At 35.0% G+C, this 24,651-nt stretch overlaps 2 protein-coding genes, 1 long non-coding RNA gene and 2 pseudogenes across 5 annotated transcripts; 2 read left to right on the forward strand and 3 right to left on the reverse strand.

Annotated features, from left to right (window-relative positions):
- Positions 1–702: 702 nt before the first annotated feature.
- LOC110772366 (uncharacterized) lies at positions 703–3,226 on the reverse strand. Of its 3 annotated transcripts, XR_015833460.1 has the most exons (6): positions 2,840–3,226; positions 1,686–1,905; positions 1,438–1,561; positions 1,278–1,331; positions 1,083–1,173; positions 703–958 (listed from the first exon to the last, which is right to left on the reverse strand). It is a non-coding gene; the product is annotated as an uncharacterized LOC110772366 (long non-coding RNA). The 3 variants fall into 3 exon arrangements; XR_015833459.1 differs by lacking the exon at positions 2,840–3,226 and having other exon boundaries at positions 1,686–2,833; XR_015833461.1 differs by lacking the exons at positions 1,278–1,331; positions 2,840–3,226 and having other exon boundaries at positions 1,686–2,833.
- Positions 3,227–5,279: 2,053 nt separating this feature from the next.
- On the forward strand, positions 5,280–7,301 carry MTACP-1 (mitochondrial acyl carrier protein 1). Its single transcript, XM_021972945.2, has 2 exons — positions 5,280–5,557; positions 6,879–7,301. Exons 1-2 carry the CDS (start codon positions 5,357–5,359, stop codon positions 7,053–7,055), a joined length of 378 nt encoding a protein of 125 aa, XP_021828637.1. The 5' UTR covers positions 5,280–5,356; the 3' UTR covers positions 7,056–7,301.
- A 3,058-nt stretch (positions 7,302–10,359) lies between these two features.
- Positions 10,360–11,025, reverse strand: LOC110769044 (putative invertase inhibitor pseudogene; annotated as a pseudogene).
- A 5,619-nt stretch (positions 11,026–16,644) lies between these two features.
- On the forward strand, positions 16,645–21,296 carry LOC110769046 (TRIGALACTOSYLDIACYLGLYCEROL-like protein). The gene is made up of 5 exons (XM_021972946.2): positions 16,645–16,997; positions 18,186–18,435; positions 19,123–19,504; positions 20,540–20,856; positions 20,977–21,296. The coding sequence occupies exons 1-5, from the start codon at positions 16,726–16,728 to the stop codon at positions 21,172–21,174; spliced, it is 1,419 nt and encodes a 472-aa protein (XP_021828638.2). The 5' UTR covers positions 16,645–16,725; the 3' UTR covers positions 21,175–21,296.
- A 284-nt stretch (positions 21,297–21,580) lies between these two features.
- LOC148296795 (putative LRR receptor-like serine/threonine-protein kinase At3g47570) lies at positions 21,581–22,918 on the reverse strand (annotated as a pseudogene).
- Positions 22,919–24,651: the final 1,733 nt, after the last annotated feature.

Consider the following 24,651-nt stretch of genomic DNA (forward strand, 5'->3'; position numbering starts at 1 on the left):
GCCAACACCCCCCGAGTGTGGTCTATTTATTCCAACCTTTTTCACAAGAATCGAGGAATAAGAGAGAGAGAAGGAAGTTCGAAGGGTGAAGAATCTCTCGTAAATATTCTCCCATGAAAATTTTGCTCAAACATGGGTGTGAAGGTCAAATCCCTTGCCAATTCATTGAACACGAGCCCCTAAACTAAAATCACTACTACAAAAATTGAAATAGACGACGGGGAAACACCGTCGTCTTTTTCTTTTTCAAACCGTCGTTAAATCGACAGTCGTCTTTTTGAAAGTCAAACTACGACGGTAATTAACCGTCGTCTATTATATGTAAAAACGACGGTTTTTAAAAGAACCGTCGTCTATTAAATGTAAAGACGACGGTTCTATAAAAAAAATTGTCGTCTATTACATGTAAAGACGACACTTTTCTAAAAAACCGTCGTCTATTGAATGTAAAGACGACGTTTTTTGGAAAACCGTCGTTATATATGGTAAAAACGACGGTATTTTGTTAAATACCGTCGTTGATTGTATATAAAGAAGACATTATTTTGTTTAAAATCGTCGTCGTTTTTATGTACAGACGACGGTAAAACCACCGTTTATTTTCTTTAAATATGTCGTCTAATAAGTTTCCAAGCTGTTACATTGTAGTTTTTTGTTTTCTATGATTCCATACAACAATTTCCACTAGGAAACCGATTATAATGATTCAAAAATTATTTCTTTAATAAAACTTGAAGATTCAATAATCATTACATAGTCAATCAATCTTTATTCTATTACATACTTCCTACCTATAATTAGAAATAAAGGAGCTACATGTGGCTCACAAATTCCACTAATTTGATATGAACTTCATCAATTTATTCTTCGGTGTATGAGTTAGCTCTGCCTTCTTGCACATTTTCCAAGTTGTTCTATTCCCCTCCCCTGTAGCAATATCAGCAACAACAAGTCCCTTCTACAAGACTTGCAAAATTCACATCAAACTCCACAAACACAAATCTTACCAAATATATTTCATTAATTCTAATCACTGCCATTAATGTAGATAAAAACAAGTTCTAAATGACCAAATTGTCTACCTTCTCCAAAGATGTGCATGGTCCAATGAACCTCTGAGTTTTGATACCCTTTGAACATTTGATCACAAGTGTACCACTGACAATTAATTTTCTGTAATGAGATTGACATATATAATTAGAGGTTAAAGAGAATTCATCAATGGAATAAGTCTAAGCATAATAAACAGGAGTTGAAAAGGGTCCAAGGATTTATACATGATGCAAAACATATAAACTAGAATTCCTACTCTTGACAAGTCTGGAGGCTCTCTGAAAATAAAGCAAATTAAAATGCAAAAATCGTTACACAACACAAGTACTAGAAAATGAACAAGAACAGGGGATTTTAGAAAGCAGGGGGGCTTAGCTCACTTACTTGCCAAGAAGCCTGAGTAAGTTGCTTGAAAGGAACAACGAAGCAACAATAAACATGCCCACGTATTAAATCAGAGTGAGGAAGTTGAATTGGTAGACTTGGAGTAAAACCCATGTTGATGTTGCTGTCAAAATAGTTAGGTAGGGTGTTGGCAATCCACAGTAATAAGCGAACTTTGTAATTATATAGGAGAATATGGCATCAACGAACAGCATAGAAATAAGCAACCACTCAAAGATAGCTGTTACCAAAATTGTAGTCAAATCTTGGGGGCTTCTGCATAAATGCAGATGAAATCCCCATAGCCATGTGCTTGAAATAGAAAACACTCCAGTCCTTCCAATAAGAATCAGTACTCCAAGGTGAAACTCGAAACTGTATCCAGTAATGGACAAGGGAGGTTCAAAACAATCAAAGAAACAACTAATGTAACACCAGAAGCTAGGCCTGCATCATTCCTCCCATAAACTGAGAAGGCACCAAGGATTGAAAAATGAGCCAAAAGTAAACAAGTAGGCGATAAACAAAAACCCAAACCTAAGAATTTTGAAAGAAAACATCTTAACCCAAAAATAGAAAAGGGAAGTAAGTGACGTGCATAAACCAATTTCATAGACAATTAGTCGATAACCATGAAAAAACTATACCAGAAGCTTACAAACAAAACATTTATATGAAATGCAACCCCATTTCTCATAGAAACCCCCTTTCTAGTAGGAAATATGATATCTAATGAATTGTTAGCATGGATATCAAACCAATATTAATGAACATGATAAGATGTTATTACTCATACATCAAGAACCAAATAATCCAAGCCAATACTTCCATTAAAAGCTACCAATCTGCATCCCAAGGCGGTAGAAACTTTTAAGGGTCAATACCATAAAAAAGCACAAACACATAGCAATAGGGAGTAACCGATTTCTCTTAGCATATCAAAACACCTGACCAAGAAGCTAGCAAATCTAAGTAAACAAGAAAACTGAAACAACCCATATCCAGAATTCCAATACAAGATCACTAATAACAACAACTCTAACAAATGACCCCAAAAAAAGCCAGATTATAAGCAAAATGATAAAAGAAAGAACTGAACTTGAATTTGAAATTTCATCACTTGAAATATAAATACCCATCAAAAGGCTAATGGCCCAATTCAATCTAATTAACCAACTTGGCAGTACAAAACAGAGACTCGATTCATATAAAGAATGAATATTTACCACACCACCAATCCAATTAACAACAAAAACTAAGTGATCAAATCATAAAAATATAAGTTGCATTGAAAACAAGAACTTACTTACAATTACAAAATTAGAATATTAAACAAGAAAAAATAAAAATTAAAGTCAAATCAGAAGAACCCTAAGCTAACCCTAGAAAATTAGCTTCGTACCTTTTTGGTTTACGAGTAAGAAGATCTAATCTAAAGCTCGTAAAATGGAAGATGGGAATCCAGTTAGGGGCTTAAAACTGGTCTCGACGAGGAAGGGTAGCTGCCATGGGCAGCGCGAGGGAGATGGCGAACGCGGTGAGCTAGGTGGACTGAACCACGCGATGGAGATGGCCATCTTGGAGAGCTCAGTGACCTAAACGGTGCGACAGAGATGGTGATATCGGCGAGTTCGGTGGAAGGCGCGAGGGAGATGTGCTTCATAGATGTGAGAGAGAGTTGAGAGAGAACGGGTTTTCTGAAAGGAGGTGAGAGAATTTGAGATTTTGAGAGAGCGAGGGTTTTCTAAAAAGCTCCGCGCTCGCGAACTGAAGGTGAAATTTTTGTTTAGCGCCTCCTAAAAACACGTCGGTCCTAATAAGGTTATCGTCGTTATTTTAAAAATCAACCCAACTCGTGGGTGTATTAGGTACCTTACAACGACAGTATTATAACACCCGTCGTCTTTTAAAATACCACGACGGTTTTTATATAAAGGGTCGTCTATTGTGTGTCGTAGTTTAACATAATTGTAGTAGTGAATGGAAGATGGAAGATGGAAATTAGCAAGGGATTTGACCTTGTAGGGGTCTTTTTGTTCCAGCAACCTGACGAATGGGCTTGGGTTGCTGTAAGAGGAAGACAAACAGAATTCCCCAATGCCTGAGTTCAAGAACCAGGCTCCCAAAAGAGTTTTGAAAGATTGGCTGAAACCTTAGAAAACACTTTTAGGTTCTTTTCACAAATAACCAGATGAACGTAATAAATTGATGTGTGACTTGGCTTGAGGAGCTTGTGGCATGGGAGCTAAGCCTTTACAAGTTTAGCAATTTGAGAGAGAGAGAGAGAGAGAGAGAGAGAGAGAGAGAGAGAGAGAGAGAGAGAGAGAGAGAGAGAGAGAGAGAGAGACAGGAGCGTGAACTTTTTATAGAGAGAAAAGGTTCAGAGTGGGGAAAAAGGAAAATTAGGAGGATTTCTATCTCAGAAAGGGAGAAAATAATGGAAGTAGAAGATAGGGTGTCTATAGTAAATTTCCAGTTGCTTGACAAAGCTTGGTCACGCTCTGGATGATGATCTTGTTGGGTAGAGAAAGCTCCTTTTATAGGCGCTTAGAACCCTAATTCTATCGATCCTTCATTCTCACTTTTCCTTTGCTTCTTTCCATTCACTTCTTTTGGTGAAATCTCTTCAACCAGAGTGCATGGGTCCCAGGCTCTTTGGAGTTCCAAGGTTTTTGTGCGGCTGGACCTCCCATGGGGGTGAGGCGCCACCTGTTTTTTTATTGGTTTTCAAATTACAGCTCGTAGAGGAAAAGAGAATGGATAGAGTCGTTTGTCCAATGGGTATTCCTCATACGCATATGGATTTCCTTGGGTTCCTGCAATGGCTTCTCGTTGACTATTATGGAGCTTTGACAGGGGTGGAATACGATGCTAGATTTTTAACAAGGCACTGGGATGGGCTTTGTTTTCAGTATCGGGTTATTGTTACTCTCTTTCCAGTGGCCTTTTGGTTTCGTCAGGCTGCTAGAAGTAGTTTACTTGTTTCATTTTTCTTGACAAGGTGTTGGGTGCTTTAACGAATGTGGGTTTTTCCTAAGTGTTGCAGCAAACCATTAGATATTTTCCTAAGGCATTGGATCATTTTTCTCTCTCTCATGCTTACCCATGTGCTTGGGCCCAAGAGATGGGCTTGAGTTTTAGGGCTCCCAAGCTGCCCCAAAACTTTCATCCCTTGAACCCTCAATGGGCCTTGTGAGTGCTCGTACCCGTCTATACCACAACCTTCTTAGCAAGCCTCGGATATTTACGTGGCTTGGCCCTACTTAAGCTTTTAGCATGGCTTGGCGTTAGGACAACAATCCTTTTATTTGGCATTGCGTATTCATTTAGCATGTTTGTGCTCGAGTGCTATTATACTGTAATAAGCTATGACCGAGCCAAATAGCATTTGATAGGTCAGTAAGCATGAATCCATAGAGCCGGTGCATTTTGACCATTTTGCGTGGCGGGTGTGCGTAGTTGCTTGGCGCAGCGCGTGGCCCACAACTCGCGCGGGTGCGTCTGACAAGTTCTCCTAGGCCCTAGTTGGGCTCCTCCTGTGGTTAAATATTTATGCTGGGCTAGGAATAAGCCTGGGCTCAGCCTTTGGATTTTTGGGCCTCAACAAACTTTAATACCCCTCCAGCCCTAACTACAGTTAGACGAATTTGACGAAAATTGGGCAATGTCTTCGAATTGTTTGGAACTGAAAATCACAGGTTTCAAAAGTGGTAAAAGTAGTAAACCACAGGGACCAAAAGTGAATTTTTGCAACAACAAAATTTTTTTCAAAATCATGCCCCTAACACGTGACTACTAAGCTGTTTGTTTGTTTTTTTATTGGGTCTGAAATACTAAGCTGTTTGTTGAGTACGCCATTTTCCCAAACAGCAACCAAATAGACTGAGAGAGAGAGTTACCACAAGAGAGGCAGACAGAGATGGCGCTGAGAGCAGCCCTACTGCGGCACGTGCGAATTCCGGTACAAACCCTAAACCCAGCCCTAACCCTAACCGGGGGAAAATGGGGCCCACCTTCTCTCCGGTGGATGTCATCGCACGACGATCATCTCACCAAATCCGAGGTCACCGAGAGAGTCCTCTCTGTTGTCAAGAGCTTCCCCAAAGTCGATCCTTCCACGGTATGCCTTTTCCTACCTCTACCTTCTGTTTCTTTCCCAGGAAATGTAAAACATTATATCAGAATCTCAATCCTTGTTTTGATTTTTCCATCGTTTTTACCATTTTGTTCTTTGGTGAGCTTTAGTTAGTGTGCTATCAGTCTATTCCTTATTTGAACTTAATTTTTCTCATGGATTTTTGAAATAATTCAAGTTTGATTTGGGTTTCGAGGTTATAAAATAATGTCAACAGAAGAGAAAGAAAAATGAGATTTTGGATCAGTTATATTTTTTTTTGGTTCAATCTTAGTCCCTTTTTGGGCATTTTGTGGATATCAATGTCCAGATATCAATACAATGTAGAAATGCTGGTGTTGTTTTGTCCTGAATTCGTTGTTTTCTTTGTTTTCTTCATTCTCTGCCTCTATGGTAATGGGCTAAGTAACTTTTAATCATGCCGTATTGTTCTGTATGATGTTTAACCTTTAAATATGTTTAATGGGTCAGTTGGGCCTTTTAATTCTTATGATAAGAATCATGGGTAGAACTTGACCCTGCAAAATCAGCCTGCTAGGTAAGGCTTTCGAAAGAGTTCCTATTTAGCTGATGTGGGAAAACAACTTCTATAACTGATTTTTGGGGCATGTAATGCACATTATGCAGGGACTGTGATCCTTGATTATTGAAACTGGATGTTTTTGTATTTGTTCGATGCACTTGCACGCATTAGTAAAGTTTTGTTAGAAATTTTCCGAGTAAAGGACACATGGTTGCAACTTAACATATTTGTAAACGCACTGGTCCGAGACAGAGATCGGGCTATTAGAACTAAATAGGACAGTTGGTGAGGCAAATTCTCTGGAACAATGAAAATAGATATTAACCGTGTCAAAATGATAAAACATTTTTTTTGCTCTTTGTAAGGAAATTCTACTACTGGGCACTTGATAACTAAGATCTGAAAGGTACTGGGTTTTATAGGGAAAGTGGGTTATGAATGAGAGTCTTTATGGATTGTGCGTGCTCTTGTTGACTGCTTTGATAGATTTATATGTACACAGTAGTGGTTAAAAATCCAAAACCATATTACCTGCCGGATCTATTTTAGTGCTCATGTACTACGTTAGAAACCTCATAAGTGAAATGGCATGAATGCCCATCTCCCTATTTGCAAGTGGCCTGCCCCTTAGTTTCTGGTTTAACTTTTTCATCTGTCTCATTTTATAACTATAATTCTGTTTCTCCCTTTCAGAATGTTTTCTTTTTCCATCAATCAAGCATTAAAATTTTGTTTTGACAGAAATTTACTGGGAGTACTGATTTTTCCAGCAATTATCTGCAGGTGACTACTGATGTACATTTCCAGAAGGATTTGGGCTTGGATAGCTTGGATAATGTGGAGATTGTGATGGCTCTGGAAGAAGAGTTCAAGCTAGAGATTCCAGACAAGGAAGCCGATAAGATTGACTCTACGAATCTGGCCATTGAATACATCTACAACCATCCAATGGCTGGGTAACTCTCTTTAGCAGCAGCTTTTTCTCTTTACATGAATTGTTCAAACGTATTTTTGTTTTTGCTCGTGACACTTGTAGAAATTGATCACCGTGTTGGTTGAAAATAATTTGCATCTGTCTGAAAAAAGAGTAGTCCTGGAACTAAATTTTATCAATGTCTTTGCAATGCTTCTATTGTAAACAATGACATCTTCTATCCAATCAGTCTGCTGATTGGTTATGTTCCTGCTCAATGCTATTTTTCATTACATGGTGTAGCGTTCTGTATGGTTAACGTGTCTGTGAGTTGAAAGTGTATTATAACCCTCTATACTTGTGGACTTGGTTGATCACAACTTGACAACTTATTTTTTTAAGGATATTAGCTAGGTTACCGGCGGATCACTTTGCTGCTCTTCATATTGGCAAGTTGTGTCCTTGTGGGATCTTATTTTTCCAATCCATAATTCATCGTTGCAAGTATTTGATAACAGTAGAGAGCAGAATGAAGAATGAAGAAGAAAACAGAAGAATGAAGAAGGAAGCAGAGAGCAGAAAACTCAGAATTGTGTATTGATTTTCTTGATTGTTGATTACAATGTAACAATATAGCTTATATATCTAATAACAGTCTTAGAGACTAAGTAACCAAAGCTTTAACAAACTAACAGACTCTTCTAACAACTCTAACTAGAACACATGCCATCCATGTTTTTGAGATTGTTAGAAGAGCACATGGATGGCACGTGTTCTAGTTAGAGTTGTTTGAAGAGTCTGTTAGTTTGTTAAAGCTTTAGTAACTTAGTCTCTAAGACTGTTATTAGATATATAAGCTGTACTAACAATCAAGAAAATCAATACACAATTCTGAGTTTTCTGCTCTCTGCTTCCTTCTTCATTCTTCATTATGCTCTCTACTGTTATCATGGTATCACGAGCTTAGGTTCAATTCTGAGTTCTATTCGCTTCTGCATTCTATTCTCCCCTATTCCTCTGCTTCTTTCTTCTGTCAATCTCAAAAGCTGATATGGACAATATGGTTATCAGTATTATGATGCTGGTGACCAAAACATTGTTAAAATTAAGGGCATGTCTGAGTGTGTGCTTCTACGTTAAGCATTTTGTTCCTTGAAAAGTGCCTGGTCTCCAAGGAACACTGTTTTTTGGTCCGTCTCCAAGATACAACTTCTAACCCCAAAATTCTTTTTTCACTCCAATACTACAAAAGCGTTTTTAATAATCTTTAAGTGCTTATGACAGTGCACAAAGCACTCTCAAACTTTTATGTGGATACAGGAAATTTGACAAAGATTTATAATACTATCTTTCCATGCGTATATTAGAAGATACAGTTTGTGATATGATCAAGTTCTAAGTATAATTCGTATGAAACTTTGCTGTTTGTGATTTTGTGTTGGCATGTGCCCTAACATCTTTAAATATATTGCTTTTGCAATATTTCCCACTTATTTCATTCTTGTGGGCAACTGGTCTTGTGGAAGTTGGATCTCATTGCAATGCTTGAATGGTTTTGCCACTTACCTGTACATAATAAGATTGCTTGTAGTTGGATTGAATCTTAGGATTTCATTCTTGTGGGCAAATGGTCTTGTGGAACCTGGATCCCATTACAATGCTTGAAAAGTCTGCCACATATCACTGCTTATTTATATCACTAAACTAAGAACTAATTGGTCACTAATTGATCACGATGCATTAAATTTGGAAAAAAGAAAACTGCATTTCACATATTTTGTGTGTGTGATAACGTTAGGCATCAAATCATCTTTTGCTTAAGTTGCGACCTTTTCAGCCAATGATTGCATGTATTCTTATCATAATGCTGGAATATTATGGAAGGCTATCTTGTTTAGCATTAACGTCTAAGACATCAACCAAAATAACTCTCTCTCGAAGTTACTCCAAAACACTTACTTGCAATGACTTGTCCTCCCGAAAAGATATATCAATTAATTAATTAATTTGTTGGATTCAGAAAGGAAAATTGAATTACAAACTACGAACTTAATTCTCCAAATTTTGTTGCCAAAGTTAGGAAGGGGAATGGGGGAAATTCACACACCCGAGTACTATGGAGTCTTGAACCGTTGTGTTACTTGAATCCAATTAGCCTCTAAGTTTTTTTTACTATTCGACCGAAGAAAAAGGGAAAAATGTATATTTCATTGGCAATTCATGACTTTCAATTTTCAGTTTTGACCACCCTACTTCTTGGCCTTTGAAAGAGTGCAACATGAAAAGTATTATAGAGGTGGAATTCTTGTCCTTGCAGCCTTGCAGGTTTTTTTTCTTCTTTTCTTTTTGCTTTATTCTGGTAGTCTTTTCATGTTAAGTTTTGGCCTTGTATTTTTATTGATCAACAGATAAAACGGCAGCCACTAAAGTTGTAATTATTATAGAATATTTTTGGGTGAGTATTTATTTAGCCCATATTGTGATATCGGTGTTAATTTGGTCACGTTGCCTTGGAAAGCTATTACGACCTTAACTGCTAATAGGCCATATTGTTTTGTCATATAACAACCAAAGCACACATAAAAGTAGAATTCTTGCATCCACATCCAACATTTCATTGACGACGCAATCTACTAATTAGTTAAGAGAGGAGCACTAATGTGTACAAGGCTCCACCACATACTTTTATCAGATTTGTTTCCTTTCTTTTTTCGACTTTTTGGGAGTAGATTCAAATGGGATCTCTTCTTACATATATGCGTACATATAATTGTTAGCTACTAATGTAATGAAACAGATATAGATCAACGTCTAATAGTCATCCACACGTTTTGTTAACATGCATTCATCCTTAGCTGCAAAGTTGAAGCCTCAATTTGTTGCAAACATAAGTTCTTTATAAACTTGGAGCTACGTTTTATGAAGAACAAAACCGTGGTAAGGGAGTAAGCACACAACCGTGATCAACTGGCCCTAACATACCATTTCACAAACAAATTTCTTGTCCCTAACATTAAGTACTTGTGGTTTTCTGTAATACCAATATGAACTTTTAGTTGATCAATTACTTCTCTGTCATTAAATATTTTATTATTATAAATAATAGTAGGATTAATTGGAAGTTACTCTTTCTTGATGTTAGCTTCAAAGCTCACCATTAGCAACAATTCCCTAATTATCATATCTTCATCAATTAGATTTCTGGTTACAGCTAAGCGGAATTCAGATTAAAAAAAACTTGCAAATAACAACAACCAGACAATGAAACAAAACAGCCTAAGGACTAGTCTCAAACAACGAATGAACATGAAACCTATGCATCGTAGAAACCAAACCAAACCACTCCAAATATACAATAAATAAGTAGAAATTTCATTTTATTCATGAACAAAAGACAGCTAGCTAGCCACCATGCAAATACCTTCTTATTTATATTAATTTAAATCCTAATGAACCAAGCATGTCGATAATAGAAAGAGCTACGGCAGAAAGCTGAACAGCATCGTTGTTTCTCTTGGTCAATGGCGAAACCAACCCTTCTCTTTCATGGAAACCATCTTCACAAGTTACAGGGGCATCATACACTGCAGTCACTCGTACATTGGCATCTCGATACTGCTTAGCCTTGTAAGATCTGAGAGCTTGCTTGATGTCTGGTATGGCGTCTGAATAAAGCTCCAAGCAGACTTCCAAATAGGCCCTTAAGAATTTCTCTAGTTTCGTGTTCTTCAGAAGGTGTTTGATGTGTTGCCTTGTGCTGGTCATGTTATGGCGGATTAAGTTCATGGAGATTATGCCAAGTTGGCGAACATCGGCGCTGCGGCTTTTCGGGGCGGCTTGGAGAGAAGTTACGCAGAATTTGTAGCTTAGGTTTGGATCATCTTGAGCACATTTTTTGCAGGTTTCAGGGATGAGGTTTTTGGCAGTTATGGCTTTCAAGGTGAAGAAGAAGAAGAAGAAGAGGAGGAAGAGAGGGAGGGATGTGAGAGAGAATGTGGAAGTTCTCATTTTTTTGTGTTGTGGGGGATTGAGAGCTATATTTTCTTTGATGGGTATTTATCGGTAGTGTGGCTAAGTCTTTATGATTTTTTATTATTATTTTATTTTTTATATATAATGAAAATAGTTAAATTGCAAAGTAAATTTGAGGATATCAAATATAATTTTAATGGGCACATTACAAGGATAATTTGAAAACCAAACGTAAAGTTGAGTACAGTTATTTGCTTCTCGATACAGATATTGGAATTTTGAACTTCCGGGTTGATGAAGAAGACTTCAAATGTTTTAACCTGCTATCAAATTCTCCAAGGCATACTGTTCATGAAAGACCATGCTTAAGAACTGCAATTTTCGATTGAAAAACTACAAATATAACCAATTGGAAAAGTGCCACCAATTTTCACATTTACTATAAAGTGATCCCTGCAACAATGTTCCAACAAATTTAAAATTTTGTTTTCCAGATTAACGAAAAGCAGGTAAAGTTGAACAATTTGTCAATAACCAATCACATAATTTAGATTTTGGCGGTTCTGAAATTGTGGAGAGGAATGTTGCACACTTGGATTGAAATTATTTACTTCAAAAAGTGAATAAATAAGATTAGGCTTATTATCACAAAAGGTCCCTAAGGTTTACGAAACTATCAGATTGCATCCTTAATGTTTTTTTGTGTCACTTATGGTCCTCAAGGTTAGTATGTGTGATCACAAATGGTCCTTGCCGTTAGGTTCCGTCAAAAACTCCGTTAGTTTGCTGACGTGGCATATATACATATCACAAAACATCCCTGAGGTTAACACATCTATCACAAATGGTCCCTGCAAATTTTTTTAATTTTTTAATTTAAAATTCATAAAATTTTGTTTTTGTTTTTTATAATATTTAAAAATATATATTGTATTTTAAATACATATGATACTATATTTTTGAAGATGAGGGCTCCACATATATGCCACACCAACAAACTAATGAAGTTTTTTTAAAAAAATAATCTAAAATTCAAAAAATTTAAAAATGAAAAAACCATTTATATAAGGATTTTAACCTTGAGGACCATTTATAAACCCTAAACCCTTGATTTTTTTCATTTTTAAATTTTATGAATTTTAAATTAATTTTTAGGCTTATTATCACAAAAGGTCCCTAAGGTTTACGAAACTATCAGATTGCATCCTTAATGTTTTTTTGTGTCACTCGTGGTCCTCAAGGTTAGTATGTATAATCACAAATGGTCCTTGCCGTTAGGTTCCGTCAAAAACTCCGTTAGTTTGCTGACGTGGCATATATACATATCACAAAACATCCCTAAGGTTTACACATCTATCACAAATGGTCCTTGCGAAATTTTTTAATTTTTTAATTTAAAATTCATAAAATTTTGGTTTTCTTTTTTATATTATTTAAAAATATATATTGTATTTTAAATACATATGACACTATATTTTTGAAGATGTGGGCTCCACATATATGCCACACCAACAAACTAATGAAGTTTTTTTAAAATAATTTAAAATTCATAAAGTTTAAAAATGAAAAAATCATTTATATAAGGATTTTAACCTTAAGGACCATTTATAATCCCTAAACCCTTGGTTTTTTTCATTTTTAAATTTTATGAATTTTAAATTATTTTTTAAAAACTCCATTAGTTTGTTGATGTGGCATCTATGTGGAGCCCACATCTAAAATAATATAGTGTCATGTGTATTTAAAATACAATAAATATTTTAAAATAATTTAAAATTCATAAAATTTAAAAAATAAAATCAAAATTTTATGAATTTTAAATTTAAAAAATTTGCAGGGACCATTTGTGATAGGTGTGTAAACCTCAGGGATGTTTTGTGATATATATATATGCCACATCAGCAAACTAACGGAGTTTTTGACGGAATCTAACGGCAGGGACCATTTGTGATCATACATACTAACCTTGAGGATCACTAATGACACAAAAAAACATTAAGGATGAAATCTGATAGTTTCGTAAACCTTAGGGACCTTTCGTGATAATAAGCCTAATTTTTAAAAACTCCATTAGTTTGTTGATGTGACATATATGTGGAGCCCACATCTAAAATAATATAGTGTCATGTGTATTTAAAATACAATGTATATTTTAAAATAATTTAAAATTCATAAGATTTAAAAAAGAAAACCAAAATTTTATGAATTTTAAATGAAAAAAATTAAAAAAATTTGCAAGGACCATTTGTGATAGATGTGTAAACCTCAGGGATGTTTTGTGATATATATATATATATGCCACATCAGCAAACTAACGGAGTTTTTGACGGAACCTAACGGCAGGGACCATTTGTGATTACACATACTAACCTTGAGGACCACCAATGACACAAAAAAACATTAAGGATGCAATCTGATAGTTTCCTAAACCTTAGGTACCTTTTGTGATAATAAGCCATAAGATTATACTAGTCTCTTCACGCGCGCTTCCATGTCTGCGAGAGGCTTTTTTTTAAAAAAAAATAAATTTATTTTAGAATTAAAAAAGATAATGTGTAGTTGTGTTCCATAAAAATAGGATCCATTATATGATTTTTCTTTTAATTTTAACTAGCCTCTCCGCATGCGCTTCCGCGCAAAGCTTTTTTTTAAAAAAAATTTAAATTTATTTTAGAATTAAAAAAGATAATGGGTAGTTGTGTTCCATAAATATAGGATCCATTATCTTATTTTTCATTTAATTTTAATTTTTTTAATATGAAAGAGTGTGAATTTACCATATTATCCTTATTTAATTAATAATTTCAAATCTTAATGTTTGCATTAACCAATGACATTTTCTTGTATTTTGAATGTTTCACTATTCTCTGCCTTTTGCTTTATATATATAGATTTTTTTAATATTAAAAAGTGTGAATTTACCATATTATTCTCATTTTATTAATAGTTTCAATTCTTAATGTTTGCGTTAACCAATGGCATTTTGTGGTATTTTGAATGTTTCACCATTCTCTGTCATTTGCTTTATATATAGATATACAGAGATGAAGATAGCAGATGGAGAAGCCTAAGTCCAATGTTATAGATGGTCTTGGGCGAACACAGTTGTGGAAAGAGTAGGGGCTCCGGCTTGATGATTTTGAGCCCCAACTCGACCTTGGCACAAACCTGGTTTGAATACAAGAGCCCAACAGTTACATGCTATACACCTTTATGAATTTTGGCTTTTAGTCAACAAAGCATATGGAATATACTGCTTTATTTTCATATTATTTACATAAGTAATTGGACCTAGGGTATGTGTTGTGTTATTATTAGGGGCATGCCGAACCGAGTGAGTGGCTTGTATTTCAAGTAGTTAAAAATATTAGAATACAAAATTTTGTGTTTAATTTTTCCCTTACTTAGGGCTCATTTGGGAGTGCTTCTGGAAGGGCTAAAAGCGCTTTCTGATAACCGAAAGTGCTTCTGACAGTGTTTGGCAGAAAAGTTTAGAACTGCTTCTGGGCTATAGAAGCGCTTTTTGGAGAAGTACTTGTCATGTGCTTTTTCAGGAAGCACTTCCAAGTGCTTTTTCAGGAAGCACTTCAAATTTTTATGAAATTTTCAACAACTTTATAATAAAAACGCTTTTATTAGAAGCGCTTATGAGCAGAAGTGCTTCCTAGAGAAGCAGTCCCAAACGAATATCATAATGTTTCTTGACTAGGAAAGGGAGAATTCATGAATTAGGAAAATAAGAGAGATGAATGAGAATTAATGAGTTTTTTTATTTAAACCCTACACTTTTCTTTGTTCATCCCAATACTTAAATCATTAATCTCTTAAGTTTTATTATTGTGTAAAAAGATAAATAAATAAAAAAGTCATCCAATGTAATACTTAACCCTAGTACACACACACACACACACACTCCACCACAGTTCATATTAAGTTTTAGAAAAATACAAACTCCTCTACACCCTATTACCAGATTACTATCTATTTCAATCCAAGAAACCTACTACACTTTCATATTCTCTTCACAAACCTTAAATATGATATGCAAATATTGGCTTGTGGGTCGTCAATTGAGGTATGTAATGTGAGAAGTCACCATCAGGAAGACCACATGTTGATTTCCCCAAGAAAACTTCTGAATTTTGTGCAAGAATTTGATCAGGGCTCCTCAAGGAAGGTAAAGACCGTGAGTCTCTTTGTTTTACAATAAGTAATGATAGCTTAAATTAGCTTTTAATCACTAAGCTTCAAAGTAGAGTGGTGAGGGACAAGATAGTGGGGTGTGGGGTGTTGGGTTGATGAGTGTTTTTTTTTCTTTGGTTAGGTGTGTATTTAGGGATAGTTTGGGAAGATAGTGGGGTTTTTTTTTTAAGAAATTGTAAAAATTTGAATTAGAAGTTGGGGAGAACTTAGAATATGGGGTTAACAAAGAGAAGTGCAGGGTTTAAATAGAAAAACTCGAATTAATTCATGGTTTTTCAAGTATTGGATTACAAATTTTAATTCTATTCTAAAAATAAAAATAAAAAAAGTTCGGAGTAATTTTTATTTATTTATAAAAAGGCAATAGAATTTTATTAGATCAATAGGCAATATGACAGACATGGGTAAAACTTCCCTATTGACCTGAGCCAACCGAAAAGCTGAAACGATCGAGAGACAATCACCCTTAATTTTTTTTTTCTATAACTCCTTACTACTGCCATAGTTTCCTCGAATATAGTCAAAAGACATCAAGGACAAAATTGGCCACTAACCGGCCTGACTCTCCTAAAGAGACTAAACACATTGCTAATTCAACACTATCTCTGGAATTATGAGGGAATAAAACAGAGAAAACTCATAGAGTTTTTGGGACCCACATAATTTTTTTTATCATTCACGTGTTAATAAACACAAATTCAAGAAGGAGCCCCCCGTTTTGGTTGGATGAAGCTGAAATTTGATGAATCAGTTTGTAATGATACTACAGGTACTGGTTTTGTTATCATGAATTGTGATGGACATGTGATGCTTGCTGGTGCCAATAATATAGGACATGTTTCCATTACTATTGCTGAGTGCCTGGCTCTTAGGGATGGTTTGGCCTTTGCTTTACATAAAGGATGGCGTAAAGTTCTAATAGGAGACTCCAAGGTTGTTATTGACTGTGTGAACCGTTTGACAGCCTCCCCTTGGAGTTTCAAGTTGCTTATTCAAGACATCATGCTGTTGTGTTCCCTTTGTGATGATGTTGCTTGCAGACATGTTTAGAGTTCTCGGCGAATGGTTTAGCTAATTTGGGTCACAATCTTTTCCCATCTCAGCTTTGGGAGAGAATGACCTTCTTCTTCTTTTTATTTTGATCTGTTCAGGCATACGTGTCCGTGTGGCTTTTCTTTGTAATTTCTTGTTTTAGCATAAATTAAAAAATACATTGGAATAATTCGAATACCAATTCTTAATAAGTAAACATACAAGCCTCAGCATACCTCTAATCCTAATTCCAATTCATTATCTCAACCTCAATCACAACTTGGCTAACCCAAGCCCTTACAATATCATTTTCATTTTGTATAAAAACCTTAAATGGGTCAAAGTGTAATTTTCCCAAGAACTATGGGTGTCGTTTCATATTCACATTTCAAGACAGATAAGGACCCAAAAGAAGGGACAAATAAAACCATCACACAAACAAACCCATCGCTTAAACCCAACCAAAAACCAAAAACCACCTCACTCAGTTTAACTCTTCCAGAGCCAACAATGGCGAACCTGAGGACGGCAATGGACTCTGCCTTCTGGGACTTGAACGTGTCGTCACCTCACACCCTTGAGGGCTCAGCCAAGGCCATCCCCGGCGACCCATTTCCTCTCGACGGTGCTCGAGCCAGCCGAGTCCTCAGGATTCAGCAACTATCCCTTCTGGGAAATGGGTTCCCTTTGGGTATTATACCTTCTTACTCTCCCACTTCTCACAAGGACTTGGGTTCTTTCTCTCTCCAGTCCCTCTTGCTCAGACCAGCTACCTCTAACTGGTACACTGCTATAAATGCTTTGCTTATTTCTTGGATTTTGTTTTTCGTTTCTTCTGTAATTTTCTTTCGTTTTGTGTGTTTCCTTGGATGGGTTTATGGTTTATATGGTTGGTGAAATAATGTTGGGAAATTGAAGTCTCCTTTTAATGGTTTAGTTATTCATTGGTTTTGCTTGTGGCTTGTTTGGTTGCTGACAAGTGTGGCGAAAAAGCACTTAAAATTTGAGTTCTGGAGTTGAATTAGGTAGAGGCAAAAGGATAAGGCATAATTGTTTTTTTTCTTGTTTTAAAATGAACATATGATTTTGTGTTTCCCAATTTTGTATTTTTGTCATATGTGACCAGCCTCTATCTCTGTTTCTAGGCTTGGTTTGTGCTTTGTTTGAACTTTGATATTAAGAAAATTTTGGTATATTGTATGTACATTGGATTATTGGTGAATAATTCAGTATTGCTATTGAGTGTTGATGGATAAAAGCAAAATGTTATGGAAGTGGCTGTTGTCCAAACTGAGAATCAAGTTATATTCCATCTTGCAGACTGCCCGGCATTGGAGGCAATTTTCCTTAGTAGTGTTAGAGTTACAAAGAGTTGTACAAACTTTTCCTTACAAAAGGATGTTGCAGTTTATGTGGAAATCAGACTCTTATTGGGTATTTTTTATAGGAAGTATTTGATAATTGATAAAGATGCGAGAAAGATAGATTGAGTGGTGAAGCTTGACAACCAAACAAAGTTTGTTAACTTAGTTCTATTGATATAGCACATGAAGCATGGAATTTCTTATTGCCTTATTATATTACTATTGTGTGAAGGAGGTTTCATGTTTTTCGAGAGCATGAAACTGCCTTCATTTCGCAGGGTTATCAGAGTATTGGTTGGGATTATCCATCTTTTTTATGGTACTTGTTAGATGAAAAAGTTATGTTTTGAAATTCGAACAATATCCTAGCTAATGAAAGTACTATTTAATTTGTTTTGCCTTGGTGGCACAAATATGATGTTTGAATTGAAATTAGAAGTGACTGTATATTCCAAGAACTCATGTCAACCCTTCCTACTTAGACCAAAGTCACATTCTGACCCAAAAAAAAGAGACCAAAGTCATCTCTCACATCTATCAACTATGGTAGCACTCTCAATTGTCTGATATACTAATTCTTTTGTTACATGATCTGCACGAGTATAGGTGGCTTGGATTAATTGGGCAGTTCCGCCCTAAGAAACTTATTTCTTCAATTAAAGCTGAATTTTCTACTAATGATGATATGGAGTTTCCTACATTCAAAGATGTGGCAAAGCATGTCTTGGACAAGTCACTTTATTCGTTTGGGTTATGCACACAGCTTCTTGTGACTCCCTCATCATCCATAAAGTTGAGCACAGAAGGGCATGGTGAGAAAAAAGGACGCCGCAACAAATTCATGCTATTTCACAAGGCACGCATTTTCCTTCATAGTTTTGACATTTAATCAAATTGTTTAAACAGTAATTTTTGAACTGTCAGAATTCATTGTCTTCCTAGTCTGCAATGCGGATGTGGGGACTTCTGAGCATCTAAGTTCTTTTTAATTGTAGGTGGGTTTGTTTACTAATTGTAGTGTAAGATTCAAGCTGTTTTTGTGGTTTTCTGATGCTATGTTGTACTCTACCATCCAACTAATAATTTGGTTCTCTCTATGAAAACAAGTTTCTCGTATGTGAATTAAAGTTCAACATAGGTAATCCTAGGGATGTATCTATACGAGCTATTGCTCACTTGAACATGCATTGGGCCCCATTTCTGGTAAACAGGTATACCAGAGTCTGTCAGCATGTATAATTTAAGTGTTATTTTCCCGACATTCTTAAATGTTCGAAAGTAAAGTGATAGGCTTGGTGTGTAGTATGCACAACTTCCTTAATTTACAAGTTTATTCTGGTTACATATCTGGCCTTTATATATAGATTATGTGATTCAACAACATTGAACATGTGCACTGCACTGAACATAGGGGCTACACTGCATAAGCTGTTTTAGTAACAATGTTCATCTCTGGAACTATATTTCGTTCATTTATCTTGCTGTTCAGATTATGGGGCATGTGCAACAAAATGATTTTTCTCAACCTTTACGATGTTTGCAGCTTCCTTACCATGATATTACACTTGAGGCTGCATGGCCTGAGCTGTTCATTGACCATAAGGGACAATATTGGGATGTGCCTGAATCAATTTCCTTAGATCTGTCTTCACTTGTTTCTGAATCTGGATTGCGGTACCGCATTGGTATACATAAAAATAGTGGTCGTCCCCAGGCTGTAAATTCCATAGATGGTGAGGCACCTACTTCCCTAATGCCTGGATTGTGTGCAAAGGCTGCTTTTTCATATGAAAAGAGCCAAGACCTTTGGAGGCAAAAGGAGACAAAAAAGGATGTTATGGTAAAGAAAGACAAGGGTTGGTTTTGGCGGCCATCGTATGATGTACGTCTTAAAGAACCTCATGCTGCAGTATCTGGAATTTTTGGTAAGTTTACTACCTTACAAGTTAATCATATTTTCTGTCATAATATCTTACTTGTTTCATTAATATATATTTTTTCTTTGTGGAAGTTTCATTACTAATACTCAGGTGCAATATCTTATAATTTTGAGCATGTTAGTTTTATAAATTTGGCTCATTGTTTTATATGTTTATGTGTTTTGGTTCTGTGTGGTGTTAACCATGATTGCATCTCTCATTGTCATTTGTATTTTATTTTATGGGAAGTTTTCTACTTTGGCATATTGAAGCCAGTATGAGAGAGGGGTCATTTGATGCCACAATGTGTAGGAGGGAGGCCATTTCCACAATAATATACAAGTATTATACAAAAGTATAATTACTTAGCGGTAGACCCCATTAAATAATGAAGGGAGAGATCTTGATTTGATTCTAACTTCAGCATTTTGGCATGATATAGTCACTGTTAAGAAAGTATATGAGTTAGTTGAAACTTATGCAATTGATAAAAGGCCGTACCCATTCACAAAGCGATTGACAAAAGCTGTAAATGAATGCTAGGTTTATGTAATTAACTTTTCTCTGATTCTGAAAATTTATTTCCATTTTGGGACAAACCAAAAAAAAAAATTATGGGACAAATAAAAGTTATGTTGGTGAATGGTTGTAGAGCCAGAGTTAGACAAAAATTCGAAAAGAACAATTCAATAATTTTCTCTTTGTTATGAGTCTAGATCCATTGCTGTATGCATCTTAAGGTTTTTTCTTTTACTATTTCTTGATGTTTATACCATAGAAAAACAGCTACAAGGTTTTATAATAGTCCAAAGTAATTGGTATTCAACCTAATCAATTACATTAATATATATATATATATATATATATATATATATATATATATATATATATTAAATTTGTGAAGCATTATTAATCAAAATCATAGGTTATTCTTTTGGCCCAAATCATCGTCACTGATATACTTACCTTTTGTTTGCCAAATGAAATTGTAATGTTGTTTCTCACTTGTTTCTTCCTATCAATGGCGGCATTACATGTTAGGTGGCAGCTGCACAGCCTGGTTTCCGGATGGTCACAGCCCAGTGGCAGTTGAATTGAGGGGAGATGAAGATAATTCTACAAGTACTAAGAAGAGAAGCCCATTTAGTGCTGATTTTTTCGGCTCAGTCTGCTATAGTTTCCAGCATGGAAAATTTAGAGAGCTTTACGGTGATCTGACCAGGATAGATGCTCGCCTGGATATCTGTTCAGCTTCAGCTTTGGCTAAAAGGGTTATTAATGGTTTGAAGAGTTCATCTGCTAATAGTGCCAGAGATCCCATGTCCGCCCCTAGGATCAATCTAATCTTTCAGCAGCAGGTATTTCTATCAATACCTATTATATCTGTGCATAACTGGGTGAACTTTGTGGTTGTTATAATTAAATGCATCCGGAGTCAATTAACCAATTCTTATTGATACCATGCCTTTGCTTTGTAGGTTGCAGGGCCAATCGTCTTTAGAGTGGATTCCAGGGTTTCACTCGACTCCTTGCCTGGGAAACGTGGCCCTCATATTGAGGATTTCATATACAGCTTGAACTACTCCTTGAGACTTCTACGATCAGGGAAGGTTGTCGCTTGGTACTCCCCGAAAAGAAAAGAGGGGATGATTGAGTTGCGCGTATTTGAGTTTTAATTTCTGAATTTTTATTTCCTTTCTTTTGGATATGTTTGTTTTGATAAAATCCCATTTTTTTAAAAATGAAATTAGCTAGACAGTAGAAAGTGAATGAAGGCTTCCATATCTTTTAGTGACTACTAACCACTTGTCCGTATATCGTGTGTGGAGATTGCCCTTCTGCTTGTTTAGAGCTAATTCTCATAGCATTTCAGCATGTATCACAGATACGAGAAAGTGGCAAGAGATCTGCCTCTCAGAAGTGATTATTATTGATTCAGACATGATATTTGAGATTCTTTTGGAAAAAATTAAAAAGATTGAAGGTGGAAGGTAAGTTAAGTGAAATAGCAATGACGGATAATTATGTTGTTTCAGTTCATTTAACAGCATGACAGATCTAAAACCTCTTTTATTTCAATCGAGCAGAAATGAATCAGATATGATTTAATTCATATATTCTATTTGCTTGAAGTGTGTGTCTGATCCGACACATTTCAACCATAGCATCACTAATCTCTAGGCACCTCTGAAGAGCAAGCAACACCAATTTCCAAAATAGCAACCAAGCTTTCTTCTAATTTGATCCAAAGCTGTATGCTAGCCTTATTAAGACGATTGTTTCCGTTCATCTCCCCTTCTTCTTTTTCTTGAACAAGAACGGGATCCGCAATGTCGATCACTTCCTCAGGCAGACTTCCTTTGACAAGGTTACGAAGGTTTGAAGTCACTTGAAATATTTTATCGGTTGGTCTTTTTCCTGTAAACATTTTCAGGAGGAGGATGCCATAACTATACACCATATTCTAATTTTGAATTAACTGCTCAATGCCAAATCTTCATGCTTCAAACTGTATGTAGAGACAGAAATTTAAGGAATGATGATAGAAAGGATTGATCACTTGGAGGAGTGTAGCCGATTGCTCCCTTACCCCGATGGAACTTGAGTGGTTGCCATCAGAAGTTTTTGGAAGGAATCTTGCCAACCCAAAGTCACCTACATGTCCAGTCATATCGTCATTGAGAAGAACATTGCTGGGTTTGAGGTTGCAATGAACTATCTGCGTCTGACAGTGATGATGCATATAATCCAATGCCATAGCAACATCGATAACAATGTTCAACCTCTGAGAAAAAGTTGAACTCTTTGGCCTTTGATTCGTCTCACCGATTGTTTGAGTTGGATGCAACCATTCCTCCAAGCTCCCGTTCACCATGACCTCGTAAATTAAGGCCTTGAAATCATGACCGTTATAATCAGAACCAGAACATGCAGAGATCACTTTCACAAGATTGCGATGTGCCTCACACTCAGCCGTGAAACTTTTGGAAGCGCCGTGATGAACAAGGATAAACGGAGCCAAAACTGCCCATACCAACCAAGTTGCAGAGGAGAATCCATCGGTAGCTTTTAGAAGACTTTGGTAAGATACCCTGAGAAATTTTTCTGAGTCACTTGAAGTTTGCTCCTTTGTTTTCTTTTTTGAGTTACAAACTACAAAGGTACAAAAACAAGAGTTTATTAATATTATGAATTTCAAGGTTGTTGGAATGTTGTCTAGCAGCTTCAGGGCCATTTCTCAATTCTTTTCAACGTTTGATTTTCTGAGGCCGGCTGGCAAAGAAGAAATTAATCACGAATATTAAAATAAAGGTAGGTAGCTAAAAAATGTAGGCCTCTAACAATACTATCATATATTTGCAAGTCAAAATTTCTGGACTGAATTTTTAGATTTTGTTCAATTTCTGACACGCTTGGTTAAAGTTGGAATCCCGTTGGTCAAGAAGAGTCAAATGACAGAAAATCTATTGAAGCCAGTTTGGCAAAGTAGTCATCAAGAAAGCATTTGATACATCAAATGCCCTCTCCACCCATCCGTACGATGACACCTGCCCAAGTAGACTAACAGGTTTTGATATTTTATTAGGTAATGTTTTTGTTGTCATATATCAATAAGTTTTTCGTCGATGTGTTGACTTTACAATATTAAAAATTAAAAAAATTAAGAAGACTTAAATTAAATTGAACTTAGACCCATTAAATTCATTTTTAATCACCTACAACTCTTTCTTTTATTTTTCTATTTAAAATACCCACTTTTTTCAAATAAAACCCGATGACTAGGATCTAAGTAATCAAGTTAACTAATCTAGCTTAAAATCTTATTTATTATATTTTTTGAATTTCAAAACTACCCATATTTACAAGTTAACGTGTTATGTGGGGTGGTGTAATTAATGGCACACACGTGAAATTTGGAAAGATCTCCAAATAGTTGTAATGATGTTGGAATTAATTTAGAAACTTATTTGAAATTAAATATTAAATTCAACATTAACGTATTAGTAATCTATATGTGATTAACTTTTTGGTTTATTTAATAAAAAAATTATGTTTTTTTTTTTCCTTTTATGAATTATACTACTAGTAATCTATTTTATTATAGTTTTATGAATAATAGTGTACATTCTAATTATATTGAAAAATAATTTGATAATCTATTTATTGTTTGTTTTATGAAATTTTTTTTTTTTTTAAATGAACCTAATTTTTCTCTATACAGTTTACCAATTTTTTTTTCTCTAAATAATGTACCCCTTTTTACTTGTTTTATGAAAAATAATTTGATCATCTTTTTATTGTTTGTTTTATGAAAAATATTTTTTTAAATGAACCTATTTTTTCTCTCCAAATAATGTACCTAGTTTTTTTTTCTCTAAATAATGAACCTATTACTTGTTTTATGAAAAATAATTTGATAATCTATTTATTATTTGTTTTATGAATTTTTTTTAAATGAACCTATTTTTTTCTCTAAATAATGTACCTATTTTTTTCTCTAATAATGTACCTAGTAAAACAATTTACCTAGTATAATGAACCTATTTTTTTTCTCTAAATTTTGTATCTATTTTTTTTTCTCTAAATAATGTACCTATTACTTGTTTTATGAAAAATAATTTGATAATCTATTTATTATTTGTTTTATGATTTTTTTTAAATGAACCTATTTTTTTCTCTAAATAATGTACCTTTTTTTTTTCTCTCTAATAATGTACCTAGTATAATGAACCTGTTTTTTACTTCTAAATAATGTACCTATTTTTAATTTATAAAAATTGTGCTGAAATCAATTATACAACATACCTATTTTTTTTTATAAATTATTGTGTACCTATTTTAATTTATGAAAATGTACGGATATTTCAATTACAAAGTAACTGACCTAGTTTTTTTTATAATTTTTTTGGTAAACAATATACCTCTATTTTATTTAAATAATATACCTAGATTTTTATACATATATATATATATATATATATATATATATTTTTTTTTTATATTTATATTTTTCATAGGTACATTATTGGATATGTAATTTAGAGATTTTTTTTGTTTGCAATTTTAGGGGGCTATAATGTTAGAGGGAATGGCAACCAAAAGAAATGGGGTGATTAATATGCTATTAATAGGGAGTATTAATTACAATTATG

The sequence above is a fragment of the Prunus avium genome, chromosome 2 (genome assembly GCF_965620075.1).
Source record: "Prunus avium chromosome 2, drPruAviu1.hap1.1, whole genome shotgun sequence".
Classification (NCBI taxonomy): domain Eukaryota; kingdom Viridiplantae; phylum Streptophyta; class Magnoliopsida; order Rosales; family Rosaceae; genus Prunus; species Prunus avium.

Excerpts from the sequence above, each read along its gene's own strand:
- LOC110769046 (XM_021972946.2), top strand. The coding sequence starts at position 16,726 with ATGGCGAACCTGAGGACGGCAATGGACTCTGCCTTCTGGGACTTGAAC. Across the intron at positions 18,436-19,122 it reads AATTCATGCTATTTCACAAG|CTTCCTTACCATGATATTAC; the intron begins GCACGCATTTTC and ends CGATGTTTGCAG. Across the intron at positions 20,857-20,976 it reads ATCTAATCTTTCAGCAGCAG|GTTGCAGGGCCAATCGTCTT; the intron begins GTATTTCTATCA and ends TTTGCTTTGTAG.
- MTACP-1 (XM_021972945.2), top strand. The coding sequence starts at position 5,357 with ATGGCGCTGAGAGCAGCCCTACTGCGGCACGTGCGAATTCCGGTACAA. Across the intron at positions 5,558-6,878 it reads CCAAAGTCGATCCTTCCACG|GTGACTACTGATGTACATTT; the intron begins GTATGCCTTTTC and ends AATTATCTGCAG.